At 40.9% G+C, this 13,440-nt stretch overlaps 1 protein-coding gene across 1 annotated transcript in view; it reads right to left on the reverse strand.

Annotated features, from left to right (window-relative positions):
- The window catches only part of LOC126408566 (overexpressed in colon carcinoma 1 protein homolog), a 19,748-nt gene extending 9,928 nt beyond the window's left edge, over positions 1 to 9,820 (reverse strand). The window contains exons 1-3 of the mRNA XM_050074191.1: positions 9,478 to 9,820; positions 3,791 to 3,815; positions 227 to 262 (exon numbers count right to left, since the gene is read on the reverse strand). Coding sequence (XP_049930148.1) covers positions 227 to 262; positions 3,791 to 3,815; positions 9,478 to 9,520 — 104 coding nt within the window. The 5' untranslated portion in view covers positions 9,521 to 9,820. The remainder of the gene's footprint in view (positions 1 to 226; positions 263 to 3,790; positions 3,816 to 9,477) is intronic.
- Between the last annotated feature and the right edge of the window lie 3,620 nt (positions 9,821 to 13,440).

The raw sequence follows: 13,440 nt of genomic DNA on the forward strand, positions 1-13,440 counted from the left end.
TTGCTGTAGTGCCACCATCAGGACTATTGGCTTGAGTTTACAGCTGATGATATCTGGCATGAGACTGGACCTTTGTGCAAAGTTTGGTGAGTTTTCACCCATGGGAAGTATGATTTCCTCGGAGGAAGAAGAAGAAGAAGAAGAAAAAGAAGAAGAATACCTAGGATTACAATAGTGTCCTGGCAGCTTAGCTGCCCGGACCCTAATAAGAATATTAACAAAATACCTTCTTTTCTCATCGTCTGCCGCAGGATCTTCTGTCCTGATTGAGAGAAGAAGCACGGGTCAGGTCAGCTCTTACGGGAGCACAGAGGACATTAAAACTAAACAACAAACATACACACTGATAAGAAGCATTAAAGGATAACTTTGCCAATTTTCAACATTAAGTTAATCTATCCAAATTTGGGGTGTACATAAAATAAGATGTTTTAATAGTGCTCTCTGTGTCTCTGGGGGCTTTTTCAAAATCTGTTGTTCAAACCGGTGACGTCAGTGGTGCTCAGAATGGGCTTGTATTTCTAGTCTCCACCTCAGTAAACTCAGAAAAAAACTCACTTAAAATGTGGTGAAATTCTCCTTTAAAAACATGGGGAACATTTGAAGTGTGCTGCATTAGCCCTTTTGAGAATTCCCACTCCAGGAGTTCATGATAATCAGACTGAATTTCCAATTTTGCTTCAGGTCTGGAACCAGGCTACTGAACAACCGATTTTAAATGACCTCACTTTTTAGGCTATTTTTGTTGTTGTTTGTTTGTTTGTTTGTGTTTTAAGTCATGGCATGAGGCTGCACCAGCTAATTCACTGTGTGTTTCTTTTCCACTACTGCAAGCAAAATAATGACATCAGTTTCACTTTTGGGGTGTATTATTCCTTCAATCTTGTGTTGACATACCGGTAATATGTGTGTGTGTGTGTGTGTGTGTGTGTTCGTGTGTGTGTGTGTGTGTGTGTGTGTGTGTGTGTGTGTGTGTGTGTGTGTGAGCGTGATAATTTGTTGTGTGGTACAGTCTAGGAAGCTGTGATTAGCTTCAGTGAGTCAGTGATATGCTGCTGTCAGCTCTCATGGGTCCTGTGCTGGCTGCTCAGATAGTTATCAAGGAGCATACACACACACACACAAACACACACACACATACAGCCGTGTTTCCATTACTTTAGAGGACACTACATTGACTTACATTTTTTCCTGGAGACTTACCTTGACCCTAACCTTAACCCTGGCTAACCCTAACCCAAGTCTGCACCCTAAATTTTGATATTTACGAGATGGGGACTTGCACTTTTACCTCAAAAGGAAATGTGAGTTCCCACAATGTGACTGGGTAAACAGATTAATGTCCCCATAAGATGAGTAATACATCTCCCCAAACACACACACACACACACACACACACACACACACACACACACTCATTCGCTGATTCCGGGAAGTGCTTTGGAAATGCTGCCCCTCCCATAGCTTTGATAAACGTGAACTGTTGATGGCAGAGGACAACCTTCACAGAAAAACATCTAAATTGAATTTCCTTAAGCCAGAAGAAATATATTTTTTGCCAAAAGAGTTGTTAAACAAAAAAGAGCCAGAGGGGACGTGGCATCAAGGTCAAGTATTTATTAATTTCTGTGTCTGTCAGTCTCTTTTTATACAGTGGAGCTCGTGTTTCTCAGTACCAGGATATTACTGAGCAGAGTATAGACATCTTTGCAGTCAAGTTTTTACTGCATTTATCAAACTGTGGTTCACTAGAAGTCTTCATTTTGCCATAACAGTATCTAACCAACACTCACTCTCTCACACAAGTATAATTCATTTCCAAATTGGATTTGTAATGCATGACACAGACCTTATCAGTTCAATATCACACATGAAGCAAGAGACAACGAATTAAAGCAATGCTTTCATGACATTTTTTTGCACATAATGTGCCCCCTCTAAGTTTTTCTGTAGGTTTGGATCATAAATATATACAACATACTGAAAATATTTAGTAATTGTTGACATCACAAAAGTTTATATCTCTCAATATCACCTGTGAATATTATAAAAATTAAAAAGAAGCTATATGTGTAAATCCAAATCTGACTTGTTTCTCAGGGATGGGAATTACACTCATTGTTGCGCCACAAACTGCAGATAAAAAGCCAAATCTTGTACAAACACTTCTCCAAAGAGCTGAAATAACGTTAAAATATAAACATTAAATGGTACTGTCAAGTATATTTGTTTATCGGTTATTCCACAGGCTAGTTAATAACATGTCGGGCAGGAAATCCAAAGTGTGGGATCATTTTGAGAAGGTGAAGGACGAACCCAAGGTGATATGTAAACTCATCTTCATTGGTCGACTACAAACATGACGTATCATCTGAAACATGGAAGTAGCTACATGCCCATTAGCCCACAGCGTCATTAACAGGCGGCTCGCTCAGTGTGTGACGTGCACTTGTAGATAAAATATAGGCCTATATTAATGAAGGTTCATTAGTACGGTTTTGTATTTCTCTGTAATGTAGCACAGTGTTAACAATGTTACTGATACTATTCTTTCTCACACCTTCAACTCAAACCATTGTGTTGCCCCGCCCAAAATATATTATTTAATAATTTAATTAATATTGTAAACATGCGGGCGACTAGTTGACTAATGGCCCTAAATGACGACTATTGGTCGACTCGGGAAATTCTTAGTCTGGGGCAGCCCTAGTTAAAATACATGCCAAAGGCACAGTGTATGAAGTCAGTGTAAAAACAAACAACAAACAAAAATGTTGAGTGGCAAAACTTTAAATAATATAAGATGTGAAAGGAAACGAAATGGCAAAAGTGCAAAGGTCATATCAATGATACCTTAATTCATATACATTATAAAAACTGTCTTAATGGTTGAAGATAAAGACAAATCTGCATTTTATGTTGGTCAACTAATAAATAATAAAATACAGGAAAATACAGATGTTTTATGACTGTGTACAAACATCACTAATGTAAATAATAAGAATATGTTACTGTCAGGTTTAAGTGTGTGAACTGAAGTACTTGTTTGTTAGTATGAAAGTGACTGTAGTTTCCAGCTTACTTAAAGCCATTCACTGACACTTCTACTGTAAAGTTATTTCACATTTAAATTTCATATTGTCTACATCACTATAATGTCAGTGAGGACATGAATACTTTGCCACAAGGAATACTGTACAAATACTACTTGGGCAGACACAGTATATGAAACTCTTTTATTTTATTTTTTAACTTTTTATTTTTGTTCTCAGTGCAGACATCTTGTTCATTACACCTTAATATAACACATCAGAAAATCTGACCACAATTAGGTGTATACAGCAATGAAGTATAGTAAGGAATTTAACATAACAGAAGTAACATATTTGTATCAGATATATGTTACATACTTGACTTATTGATGAAAGAATAAACAGACAAGTAAACAAATGAATAAATAAGAAAAAAAAGAAAAAGGAAAAAAAGGGGGAAAGGCATAAGGAATATAATTTAATTTTAATGTAGAGAAAAAAATACATAAAATTAAATAAATTACTAAAAGGGGTGGAGGGGTAGGGTGTAGGGTTGTCACTGTATTAGTAGTTTCATCATAGGGCTCCATCTCTTGACAAAAATATTTTTTGTAACCTCAAAGAATAGGTTATCTGCTCCATCATATAAATTTCCCAAATCCTTTGAATGAAACTCTTTTATGAAAGCGTACAATGTCATCTGAATGTCACATATGATGTGTTTTAGAAATACTTGAAAAAGTGACTGATGTACTTACACATCTTTGGAGACGTCTGCTGGCCCTGAAAACAGATGAAAAGACCAGATTTAATTAATCTTCATCATGAAAAAAACTGAAGGATGTGTGTTACCTCACCAGCAAAGGCCATTATTCAACAGCCAAACAGCCGAGACAGCTAACAGCTACCAATGTACAGTATGTGACACAGAACACGATTTATCTAACAGCTCCCTGCCCGCCTTTTCAGAACATGTCACAGAAGTCAATTAGTTCAATGCTTAAGAAGACAATGGCAGCACTTCTTTAATTGCACAGAGTGATCAAGGTGAAGGGGTGAACCCTTAGCTGGCAGTGATTTAGGGAGGTGTGGAGGTGGCAGCTTTGGAGAGCTCCTCATGAGACTTCCTGGGAAATTTCCATGGTCGTCCTCCTGGTCCTTATCAGGACAGTAAAGACAGAGACGTATGAGACTTCAGCGAGTGGAGAATCTGCAGTAGACAGCCTGTGTTTGTTAAGGCTCAGTGCAAATCCAACACATTCTCACTCCAACCTCGTCAAATATCGATGTTTGGTCATGGACTTTCCACATCCATATATGATGTGAAAGGTGGGTGCGTTGGTTGTTGACGTTCTGGAACACTGTGTCAAGTTCTGACTGTTATATGCACTGTCTTCTTTCAAGATACACTTCTGTTTTCACAGGAAATATAATGTTTACATACAGTCTCTTTCAGAATATAACGCAACAACAAACACACATGGTTGGGTTTAGGAAAAAAAGAACAGGGTTTGGCTTTATAATCTTACAGAACACCGCTCACTCGGGTGAAAGTCAGTGTTCTGTGTGGAGTTTGCATGTTCTCCCCGTGTGTGACAGCTGGGATAGGCTCCAGCCCCCCCGAGACCCTCAAGAGGATAAGCAGTTACGAAAATGGATGGATGGCCTACATGAAGGGAAAGATGCACTGTTTTCACACATGGACACACATCAGAATTAGCACTGTTGCCTCGCAGCAAGAGGCTTTCCAGTTCGAATCAAGGGTGTGGGGTTGGAACCCCGCACTCCCCTCCCAGTGTGGGCCCCAATCTGGCTCCCCTCCTCCCACAGTCCCAAGACATGCAGGTTAGGTTGATTAGTGACTCTAAATGGTTGTCAGTCTCTCTGTGTTAGCCCTGCAATGGTCTGGTGACCTGCCCAGGGTCCTGACCCAATGCCAGCTGGGATAGGCTGTGCGGAGTTTGCATGTTCTCCCCGTGTCAGCATGGGTTCTCTCCAGGCACTCCAGCTTCCTCCCACAGTCCAAAGACATGCAGATTGGGGACTAGGTTAATTGATAACTCTAAAATTGTCCGTAGGCGTGAATGGTTGTCTGTCTCTATGTGTCAGCCCTGCGATACAACCTGTCCAGGGGTGTACCCTGCCTCTCGCCCAATGTCAGCTGGGATAGGCTCCAGCCCCCCCGCGACCCTCAAGAGGATGATGCCTCTTGAGGCCTGAATGAATGAATTTACTATGTAATGTTAATTGAAGAGGCACGCATGATAGAAAAATTACCATTGAAAATTTGAATGCAGCAATTATACTTTAGTAGTATACTTTAGGATTGTCTAAGATGTTTTGTGCGGACCCCAGGAAGAGTAGTTGTTACTGTGGTGACAACTAATAAGGGATCCTGAATAAAGAATAAAGAATAAAGAATACTTTAGGAGTATTGCCTCTTTTATGCAAGCAAGTGCTTAATTTTGCATTATATTCACAATAGGGGTTTTCACTGTATAGGATACTCTAAATAATTCATAACTTGGCTCTGAAGGGTAACAGAGGATATGTTGTAAACTGATATAAGACATGCAGTGTAAAATCCCCCAGTCCTAATGACGCCCATTGTGCTCATCCCAATTCTGTTTGACTCTTTTATGGTCCAACAACAGCTCATTCTTCGCTGAACCACAGGCAGTCCACTAAACTTGATTTGAATCGAAATGAGATCACAATGCATTCAGTTGGAGGGTAATCTAACATCCTGTTTGAACATATACAGTATCAGCAGCAGGGGAACAAAAGCCTTCATTCTGCCCTTCAATTGGTTCTTCATACCGTCCCCCATGATATTAAAGTAGAAATGTACCTTCAAAAAGAGCCCCACTCGAATAGGATGTAATAGCAGAATACAGGAGAATCACATTCACATCATTACACAGAAATACAGGGAATTTCATCCTTGTAAATGGAATGGAGAGGAACTTCTTTCACGGTAAATGTTTGGGTCTGCTGATATGACACAGGGGCCTATTCAGTAGACTGACAAAAGCTCATTCATATCCAAGGGCACACATCTGGGTGCATAAGACAGGGGATGAGCAATGTGATATAGAGTGCACCAAGTGGTCATGAAATTGAAAAGTTCTTGGATGACTTCTGAAAATTATAGAACTTATGCTAGAAATTTTTGCTTTAATCCTATTTAGCATTTCAAAGAATGCCTTGTAATGCACTGTAATGTCGTTGTAAGCTCATATTAGTGTTTATTAGTGTACAGGATTTATTAACAACTATAATTTCTCCCATTAAGACATGTAATATAATATTGCAACACTTTCACACTTCCAACTCGTCAAATACAGATGCATGGTCAGTGGCCTCAAACATTTAACTTAAACCCCTTTTCCACTGCACACCTGCTAACATCTGGTTTTTCAGTGCAATGGGAAAAGTTTTAATTTGCCATTTGCATCCGAGTCTGCAGTTGTCACGAGAATTATTGCCTCCAGCTCCAACAGCATTGATGGGAACACAACATCCAGGTGAACGTGCTAATTTTAGCTCATTTACCGGCGAGATGCAATGACACACCAGCTCAAAATACCGCCTGTCTCCTCCGAAGCAACGCATAAACATCGCTCTGGAGATATATTCAAAAAAAGTAATCACTGTAACATTTTCACAGGCTTCTGTGCTCCTCTCCACTGTTAATGTGTTCTCTGGCCCATCCGTGACGTCAAATGTCACACACCAAAAAAACCCTCACACACACAGAAAGGCATACTCATCTTCTGCAGAGCCGTGTACACAGCACTGATCTATTTGCAATGGGAAAGTAGTGGATTGCCCATTTTTAGCGAATTTCCCTGTGTTTAAAAAGCCCACGTACACACGCTAATTTTGGTGGAAAAGGGGTGTATGACTCTCTGAACTTTAGCCAACAAAAGCATATGGTTAAGTTTAGAAAAAAACATCATGGTTTGGCTTAAAAATAGGTATGTCTGTTACTAACATAATATAACATCACATGACATATGTCACATACGTCACCTGGGATACTGTATTAGCATATTATGCTGCACATTCTAGCACACTACGTTGTTGTTAAAATAACTCAATTGACTTTCTCTTTCACACGGGACACAAACAGCAGTCTCTCAGGAGAAAGTCCGTGGTTTGTTTGACCCATGCACCTCCCCTCCAAACCACCTTATGCGGACGAAAAGCCACCATGCCTCTCACACCACTGCTAAAGGATAGCTCTGTGCATCAGTATCTGACGCAGCGGAGTAGTGACCAAATATTGTATTTGAAGAGTTGGTTATGAGACCGAGTTGATTATCACAACATTTTTGTTTGTTTGTTTGTTTGTTTGTTTGTGTGTTTGTTTGGTTTCACTGTTTTAGGATTAATCATGTGTTTATACATCAACCTGTACTTATGGGTGCCCAGAGAAGGAGATTATTTGTTGATAAACACATTGATTTCACATTTATATCCACTTGCAACTACATTAAAGATGTTAGAAGCCATCATTAACTGTTTATTTACAGCTCATACATGCTAAATAGGGAGGTTCAACATATCACTACAAATCTGTAGTGACACAAGTATACATCTACAGCAGGAGGTTAAACCCAAAGTGGGTGGGACTTAAACCGGAAATGCGTGAGAGCTAACCAGAAGTTGTTATTTTAAGCCTGCCATTGATGTGTTGATCAAACATTACTATATTTATTATTTATCAGAAAACTATTTACAGAACAGTCTCAGGATGAGCCTCAGATCATTTTTGATCACGAGATTAAAAGACTGACTACTAGCTACTCAAATGAGGATTTTCCTTCAGAACAAATACGGACATTGACACATTTTACCTGGATGATAGTCATACTCAAAAAGTACATTACTCATACAGGACAGTCATTTCATCCCAAGTATTCGTCTCAATCCTAATCTCTAGTTATAGTTGACATGTATAAGCAGGATATAAACATTTTATAAATGGGTAATAACACCTTATAATGTAACTGTAGCCTACATAGATATAAATCCATTTTCAAGTGTTCAATCATGTGCAGATTTGTCATTAATCTTAACTTTTCCTATGAAGACTTACAGTATTTAACATAATGTGTAGTGAGACAATTATACACCCTGGGTTAACATGGGAGCAGCAGGGTGCTTCTATCTTAATTCTACAGATAATAATAGTGTCAGTTGGCATGGACAAATACATCCACATTTGTCAAAGTGACAGGATGTCACATGTCCTTGACATTGTGCTGAACGCTGACCTTTAAGAAGGAAGAGAAAAAAATGGATAAGACCTGCTGCACAGCCATGAGCACAGCTGCTCACACTCACAACAAACTCAGACACCTACTGAGATGTTGTTTGCAGATACTGTAGCCTCACACTAGATCAAATTTAAAGACAACACTGGGTCGTGCTTTCCAGATGCTGTGTGTGGCTCTGTTAACATGCCTGGCGAGTACTGATTAGGTACCTGCAAGCACACACACACACACACACACACACACACACACACACACATAAATTTACACAAACACACACCATACTGCTTTAATGGGCAGTGGTGGTGAGGTAATCCTGCAGATACTTCAATTCAATTATTACCTCAATAAGCTGATATCTCTGCAAGCGTTGGTATAACCACGCGATACAGTGTTTTTTCCCATTCAAATGTGTCCTCCAGGCTTTATGAATGAAACCTGCTCATTGATCCACTGTTTCAAAGCGGCTTGCTTACAGACACAGCCAGCATTAGTCAAGTGGGGAGACAAAGGCATGTGAATGTCACTAAAGCTGCTTTTCTTTTATGCTCAAAATCCATGGAAACCAGTGCAAACACACCCGGAGAAAGACAAACATCTATAGCTTCTGTGTAACTGTAGACGCTGACATCGTAACAGTTTGTTAATAGTTTCAGTGTCATTGTCAGTATCAAAGCGGCACATTCCTGATGCAGCTACTCTGGTGTCTTATACTAGAATATGGGAAACCCTTCATGATCGACCCACCACACATAAGAGACCTCGGCACGCACGCAGACACCACAGAGTGACAGCAAGAATGCCACAAAATGATGAACATTAGGAAGGGGGGAAAGAAAAATTATGATTTTTACAGTCCTTTTGAGACACAAACATACATAATGATATACAGCTATCCGTGAATGAAATCAAAACACTGAGAGCCACACACACACACACACAGATATACACACACGGACACATCTGAGTACATATGCTGAATGCAAGGGTAACCCTGACACACTTCATTTACATTCAAAACACCCTCTCCCCTTGGTGCAGATACAGTGACAACTCTCTCCCTCACACTCTCAACCATTATCACATACACACACATATATATATATATAGAGATACATACACACACACACACATACACACACACATTCCTTAAAAACACTCACCCCCTCCTGAGGTGTTGGTGGCTGAGGAATTGCCACAACCCATTTTGCATCGATGCAGCCACCGTCCAAGCAGAGCCGAGACGCTTAAGAGGAAGAAGCGGGGGGAAAGGAGGGAGACCCAAAACACATTGGGAGAGGAGGGAGGAGGGTGGGGGGAGAAAGTAAGGAGGAAGGTCAAAGAAATGTCTCCCACTGTAACACAGGGATCTCCTTCAGTCGTGTCCCCCTCCCCTCTCGTCCGTCCTGCGCCTATGCTTTCAGCAAAGCAATGGAGAGCTGAGAGTGAAGTGGAAGCATGGAGAGAGAGGCTTTTATATGCACACACACACACACACACACATATACACACACAAACACACACACTTGGAGAGAGGATGAGAGAGAGGGGAGAGAGGGGAGAGAAAGATGCTATGCCCTCACATGATTTGCTCTTTTCCTCCACCCTGACATGGTTGCCCGGGAAACCGGGGGAAAGGAGGCGGAGGGTGGGGTGAGCCTCAACCAATAGGGAGCTTCCTATTTTATGTAAAGGTGGGGAGAAAAATGAAATGCATTTAAGGGGCATCAATATATCAGCCTGTGTGTGTGACTTCATGTGAAATCCTCAAATTGTCTTTGTGTGCTGAGACATAGCGAACCTTTATTTATGCTTTCACACACACATACACACACACACACACACACACACACACACACACACACACAGAAGCTGAAAGAGCCTTGAACAGTCTCATGTAATGAAACAACGAGGGTCACACTTAGGTCAGCCCCAATAAATCCCAGTTCAACCTTGTCCTCTTCTTCAGTCATGCCGTTGTTTTGCTCTGACAAGACCAGTGCAGTCATGTGCGTTGAGTTTAGACGGCAGGATGCATTGCATTAGCACTCTCTGCAAGTGAAAATGACTCTCACATTCAGTCAGTGGTGTTATCTTATGATGTTATGATGTCTGCCTGGCTGAGAGTCAAGATTTTTAAAATTCCTGTAGGAAGTTCTCAGCAACACATGCTCCAAACAAAAATCTGAATTTCTTCTCTGTGTTTTTTGTGCTAGACAGGCTAATCATTGTTTCCTCGGGTCCCCATATGGACTCTCACGAGATGCTGTATACTATGAAATCATGCTCTATTGCAAAATCCTGGAAAGTGTAATGCTGCTAACAGTAGCGGTAAACATTTTGTACAGAAAAGTTGATTTTCCACATGAGATTAGATACTGTTTAATCCACTTTAAGGTAAAGTTCAACATTTCTTGGAAATACACTTATTCCCTTTGTGGCAGAGACTTAAATGAGAGGATCAACAAGGCTACAGTTAATAGTTGGTTAGCTTTCGCACAGAGACTAGAAACAGGGGGAGAAAGCTAGCCTGGTTCTGTCCAAGAGAACCAACATATTCTCACTCCAACCTTGTCACACATTGACGTTTGGTCATGGACTTTCCACCTCGAGATACGACATGAAAGGTACCCTCGGTGCGTTGGTTGTGCACGTTCTGGGACAGCTTTCAAGCTCTGCCTGTTACAATGCATAAACGTCTTTCAAGATACACTTCCCTTTTCACAGGAAATTTACCGTTTACATGCAGTCTCTTTCAAAATAAATGCACTATGTTGGTACAACCCCACAAATCGACTTTTTTTCCCTTCAACATCAAACACACATGGTTGGGTTTAGGCAATAAAAATATGTGGTTAGGTTAGGCAACAAAAGAATCTAACGGGACACGAACACCACTCTCTCAGGTGAAAGTCCGTGTTTGTTGGACCCATTCACCACCACTCCTGCCCGCCCCATTCGGTTTTTCACTGTCTTAACCTTCCTTGTCCTGCCGCATTTCCCCCTGACGCTGCCAGGCCTGTAAAACTATAATCGCAATTGGCTGCATATCATGCCAGTGTTTAGGATGCCTTTATTCGCTGGTTTCTGACACAGTCACTGCCCAAGTGCCAGATTTTGACGACTTCGGAAAGAGACCTGGCTCATGAGAACTGGATACTGCGTTGGAGGCGAGGCGCCCTTCATTCCTAAGAAAGTTGCTCAGTGATGCATGAAGTCAGAAATGTTCTACTGCCTTGAATAAAATGACTTTAATGATAGGCACTGCTTCCCCATCAGTTGGTCCATAGATAAAGGACAATAGAGACTTCCACTGGCCAATCCAGCTACTTGCCAACTAAGTCCAGAGGGTGGAAATCCCAGATGTAAACCTGGAAGCTAGAAATTTTGGGTGTGTATAGACGAATTCGGCGAGCGATTTGTGTATGCCGCCATCTTGCGGCGGCGCCAGTGCTGCGGTGACATGTGTCAGTCATTAATTCATAATGCTGTCAGTGTGAACTGACTCTCTGGCCTCCGGTAACTGATGAAGGTATCTTAAATGAGTACCGATATCAATATAGAGATCATTTGTTTGAGCGATAAGCAGGAAAGATTAGAGTAATAGGGAGATAACAGACTGTATCATTAAACACTGTGTAATATAACGTTAGCATACCTTATGTGTGCTTACGTTAGCAAGCTAGCAGCGTGACATTTAATCATTATGGACAGGCTACGTGACCATCACGTCGCCTTCAATATGATGTGATGGTCATCTAAAAGGCAGTGTAAAATTTGCCCGACCCATCCGGAGCTCAGGTAATTTTGGGTCCATGTCATTGGTTCGACAGCCCATTGGTTCGACATCCCATTAGTCCGACTGTCCGCGGTGCTGAATGGCTTGCGGCGGGTGTATGGTGCGCCGCGACCGGCTTGAGGCGGAGCAGGCTCACGCCTTATGAGTTTGTCACTTTCTTTTTCATTTTAACCCATACCATGGTCTTTTCCTGACCCTAACCAAGTGGTTTTTGTGCCTAAACCTAACCAGACCTTAACCACAGGGCATCATGATGATTTCGGAACGGACTTTGGAACAATGAGTTTAATATGGTCGGAACAATGGGATGTCGAACCAATGGGCAGTTCCCGTAATTTTGACCCTCAATCAGAGCCCTGTAATTGCCGTTTTTTTGGTCATCGGAGGCCAGGCAATCAATAAAATATTCTTGAATACCTAAAACAAAACACAAACACGTGTTGTTGTTTTTAGTCACGTAGCCTGTCCATAATGATTAAATGTCCTGCTGCTAGCTTGCTAACGTCAGCACACGTAACGTATGCTAACATCATATTACACAGTGTTTAATGATACAGTCTATTATCTCCCTATTACTCTAATCTTTCCTGTTTATCGCTCTAACAAATGATTAATTTCTATATTAATATCGGTACTCATTTAAGATACCTTCATCAGTTACCGGAGGCCACTGTCTAACATCATCAATCCAGCTATTCATGATGCTGTCATTGTAGAGAGTCAGTTCACAATGACAGCATAATGAATTGATGACTGACACATGTCACCGCAGCAATGGCGCTGCCGCAAGATGGCGGCATACACAAATCACTCGCTGAATTCGTCTATACTCCAGGTAAGCAATTCTGAACAGGCGCCATCTTGGGTTCGGTATCTGTGCGTGGCGCAGCGTCATGGAGTCTCCGCTGGTTGCCTGGTAACGGCTGAGAGCTAAGGAACAGTCCAGCATATTACTCACAGTAAAAAGGCTAATTTTTACACATAATTTTAAGTATCAATCAATTCAATCAATCAATTTTATTTATAAATTCCAATGTCACAAATCACAATTTGCCTCACAGGGCTTTACAGCATACGACCCTCACAGCGGATAGAACAGATCAACATAATAAATTAACAGTAATCTGTATGACACAATGAGACAGAGAGAGAGAGACAGAGACAGAGAGAGATGCAGGACAGACGGTAATGACAGTAGCTTACAACAACATTAATGAAAGTAATATTATAATTAATAATAATATATTAATATCTGATAGTATACATGTGTGACAATAATCATATGTGTATAATAACAGTAGAAGTATGACTAATGATAACAGCAGCA

This window comes from Epinephelus moara, chromosome 20, assembly GCF_006386435.1.
Source record: "Epinephelus moara isolate mb chromosome 20, YSFRI_EMoa_1.0, whole genome shotgun sequence".
NCBI lineage: Eukaryota > Metazoa > Chordata > Actinopteri > Perciformes > Serranidae > Epinephelus > Epinephelus moara.